Source organism: Mytilus edulis, chromosome 2, assembly GCF_963676685.1.
Source record: "Mytilus edulis chromosome 2, xbMytEdul2.2, whole genome shotgun sequence".
Lineage (NCBI taxonomy): Eukaryota > Metazoa > Mollusca > Bivalvia > Mytilida > Mytilidae > Mytilus > Mytilus edulis.
Genome location: NC_092345.1, coordinates 36,381,324 through 36,385,546, shown reverse-complemented (window position 1 = coordinate 36,385,546; position 4,223 = coordinate 36,381,324). Strand labels below are relative to the sequence as shown.

At 29.8% G+C, this 4,223-nt stretch overlaps 1 protein-coding gene across 1 annotated transcript; it reads right to left on the bottom strand.

The window, feature by feature from the left end:
* On the bottom strand, positions 1-3,277 carry LOC139512092 (homeobox protein engrailed-1-B-like). The gene is made up of 2 exons (XM_071299475.1): positions 2,789-3,277; positions 1-538 (listed from the first exon to the last, which is right to left on the bottom strand). The coding sequence occupies exons 1-2, from the start codon at positions 3,258-3,260 to the stop codon at positions 228-230; spliced, it is 783 nt and encodes a 260-aa protein (XP_071155576.1). The 5' UTR covers positions 3,261-3,277; the 3' UTR covers positions 1-227.
* Positions 3,278-4,223: the final 946 nt, after the last annotated feature.

Genomic DNA, 4,223 nt, shown 5'->3' with positions numbered 1-4,223 from the left:
TTTTGCACTAAACGTAGACAGATCATCTTTTCCCATAGTGGACCTATGTCAGCAGCTCTACTGTGCTTATACCGGTCTGTTATCTTGACCCCTTCCTTATTTCGTCCCTGAGATCATTATATCTATACATATTGGTCAAGTCAAGCGTAAGTACAAGAGACTAGAAATAAAAACATTATTTTCAATGACGCTTTTGTGATGTACTTATCATTCCAAACTCCTTATCATTATTGCTCTTCATCTCTGCCGGCTGTTACGGTTGAATGATTATAAAGTCCTTGTGACATTAAGTGCATCGCTAGAAGGTTATTTTCACCAGATGATTTCTTGATTTTCGCGCGTTTATTCTGGAACCAAATCTTAATCTGTCCATCTGAAAGTTTTAATTCTAGTGCAAGGGCCTGTCGTCTGTCTTCTGTCAGATATCGATTGGCTTCGAATTCCTTTTTTAGACGAGATAGTTGCTCGCTTGTAAAGGCTGTTCTTGGTCTCTTTTCGTCGACTTTCTTGCTCTTCTTCATTTTTCTGGATCTTGGTCCTACAAACAAAAATTCATGGACATTTTTACAAAATGTTTAAACAAAGTGAACATTTTATTAAATTAGTTTTCAACCATTTTTCTCATTCCAAATCATTAAAACCCTAAAGATTTATATGTTTAAAACTATTATTTCTATTAGATTTAAGTGTTTCCGCTGTTGAAAAATTACCCCGACATTTCCAGTTTACAGCAAACGGCATAACATTATTTGGTTGGCGTGACCAATTTAAACTTTTAGAGGACTGGCAAAATAAACATGTGATGATTATATATTAAAGGTTGTTTAGAATACCAATTCATTTGAGCTAAATGACCATTTGTAGCCTTTGGCACCCCTAATTCCCGATGTGTATTAATATTGACACTACTATCCCCTACCCGCTATTGTAACCGATGATCATCCTAAAATTAACTGTAATTTATTTGTACAAGAGTTAATGGACCTTTACAGGAGCAAATAGTTGGGTTTATAATGGTGTTTAAATTGACACTTTTGGTCTGAAACTATTGTGCATTGATAGGGTAGGAAGAAAGACAAATCCCTTGGGTCATTAGTCGGACCATATTTTCATTATCTGTCATTATTAACGTGTCACGACTTATGTCATTCCATGCGTCGTTAAAGTACTTATCTTTCCGATTATTCAAATTCAGAAAAATGTTTAAATCTTGGGAGTTAATTTTTGTTTATTCAACATTTTGAGAAATATATCTGATATAGACCTTGGCATGCATTATATTTTACAGTTGAAATTTGAAAAGATGATAATAAAAAGACGTTCATTGGATTTATCTTTGTTTACAACCAAAAACTAATATTTACAATTTTGCAAAATTATTTGTATAGCTTGAAAAGATGACCAAATCATTGCTTTATTTATAATGATATCATATTTACAATACATATTGAAACATTCTAACTTCACTTGCTGTGCAGCACGGAATAACTAATGCATCTTTAATTAGACAATTTGTCAGTGTACTGTTTCAATATATTGTCTGTAATGTGCATTTCGATGTGTTCCGAATGGATGTGACACCTGATCGTTTCCAGATATGACACCACGTGTTTTGGGTCGACATCTATCGAATGTTAAATGGGCCGTAAAATGTTCCCTAAATCGAATTGTTTTTACATTTTAATTTGATATTATTGTCGTATTATTGACTTTACTGAGAAGTTAATTTAAAATTTTGTCGTAAATTATTGACTTGCATTGCAAGTTATATAAACGATGTACAATGGAAGGATGGCTATGGTATTTTTTTCCTTTTATTTCCCTTTTTGATACATATTTTAATTCATCGAAGAATTTGTGTATACAGAAATGTTTAAAATCTGCATTTTATCAATTCAATGCATTTTATTTTCAAGACAACTATACAATGACAACAAATTATAGAAAGCAATGATTTGTATAGTACAATATAAATCCTTGAAGTAAATCGAGAATGAAGGGTTTTATTTAGAAGAGAAATGTGCGACATAATATTATAATAAATTTATATTTTAAACGGTTAGTGCACGAGTACAGAAAACTCTTTTTATTGTAAAATTGAGATTGTGTTATTCTGTTTATATATACTATATATCATTTTTAAATAACTTATAAGTATATTCATATTGAAGGGAAAATTTAATATCCTTTATGTCTTTTAAATTATGACACTCTATATCTATTTAAGTACAATTTCCAAACAAGAGCAGTTATCTCATTGTTGTAAAATGTCTTTATTTAATGCATAATTCTAAGGTATGTTTTTTTGTATTTCAATTGATTTAAAAGCATAGCACGTATTCAAACATTTAGTCTAGTTTATATGTAATAAACCTAGACTATACGTGTAATTTCTTCTCCTAAATCCAAGTAATGGTTAGTTATTATTAAATGCTACTGATCGTTGTAGATAAGAGATACCTAACTCCTAAATTTATATATTTTTTTGTAAAAATAAAAGAAACAATTTTTTATATAAAACTATTTTTAGCCAACTTCGATTTGAATAGAATAGTGTTCCGAAGAAATGCACATTTCTATATGAAAATTTGTAGCATTATAAAATAATGCTTATGTGAATGATTAACAATAATAATTGCATTCAAAGTAATTCTTTCTTAATATCTATATATCATTATTTTGTTGCAATTACCAACGAAAATATGAAAGAAGACGAGAAAAACACTTATGTATATTTTCCTTTCTGAAACAGGAACATTTTATCAAATTTAAGGTGGAAAAAACTTACCAGATGATGGTCTATCTGAATACCGAGTACAATAAACCCAAGCAGGAAACAACATCGATCTTGATTCTGACCCTGGTGATACTGCTGGACTGGAAGATGATGAAGATGATCCGGACGACTTATATGATTTTTCAGAACCATTCGGACTAGGAACAGGCACAGGATTCTTCTGTCTTGTAATTTCTACAAAAGCTGATTTTCTTTCACTTTGTATAGGCCTCACTCCAAAAGCAGGTCTTAGTATAGCCTCAATTGAAAAGTTTGTGAAAGTTAGTTCCTGGTTTTCATTTGGAGAATCTCTGGAACTTTCATCTGTTTCCATAATGTCAATCGGTTCGTCCTCAGCGTCACTTATGACTTCTGTTTTAATTTTAACACATTCGATATTATCCATGCTATGAATTGTTTGTATAAAGTTACAAAGTTTCTGGTTAAAAGTCAACAAATAAATAGATAAAGATTTTACTCTCATGTTCTTCTTATTTCTTCATCTGAAAGATGGGCGGAGCTATCAACTGTGAAATTGTCATATAGTTAACCAATCTAATAATTTTATTCGCCGTTGTAGGCGGAGCTTATTGTTGTTCATTTTACAGATAGCGATCGGGATGATTGATGATATTTACAATAATGTGTGAAAATAAACTAATGTCATATTAATCACACAATTTTCAATAATCATAATCATTATTGTTCAACTTATTGGCATCCTTAGATTATAAAGGCAATACATTTTGTGATATTATTTAATTCGAATCGATTTCGGATCAAGAAATAGCATAAATCATATTAGATGACAATTGTTCTTGCGGAGATGTTATTCAATTTTATAGTTGAAACTTAATTAGGTATAAAGATAATCACCCCAAAATAATTTTGATGTTCCTTTTTAGATTTTGGGTCAATGGAAGGCCTTTAGCTTCAAATTTCTAGAAGTATTTGTTTATGCTACGTTTTCTATGCTAAGGAAAATTAAGTCATTGAAACAAAACAGAAATTACCGTCCATCATTTTATAATATTGTTTTGTAAAAATGAAATTAATTTCTCCTCAATTTACAAAATACATTTAACGACATAAATCACTTCATGCTATAAAACAGTTCAACAATAAAAAAAAAAAATTATAAAAAGTTAAATCAAGAGTTTTTAGCATAATAGGAAAGCAAAAGTACAAACGAACTAAATATACTGGTTTCAATTTTCATAATTAGAAAGTCCGTATCTGGTTTAGTTTTTAATTTTATCATTTAGTTTTGGCACTATAAAACGTTTGTGTAAGCTTGATTTTAAAAACATAGTCTGAAAAAAACACCAAATAGTTTGATAAAAAAATATTTAAAATATTGACAACGAATTAAAATTATATCGCATAGAGTGTGTTAATTATATTTTAATTCTATATTAACAGTCTGACGACTTTATGGCGCGTTAAA

Coding starts and splice junctions, on each gene's coding strand:
- LOC139512092 (XM_071299475.1), bottom strand. CDS start 3,260: ATGAGAGTAAAATCTTTATCTATTTATTTGTTGACTTTTAACCAGAAA. Junction 539..2,788: donor TTCAGATAGACCATCATCTG/GTAAGTTTTTTC, acceptor TTTTGTTTGTAG/GACCAAGATCCAGAAAAATG.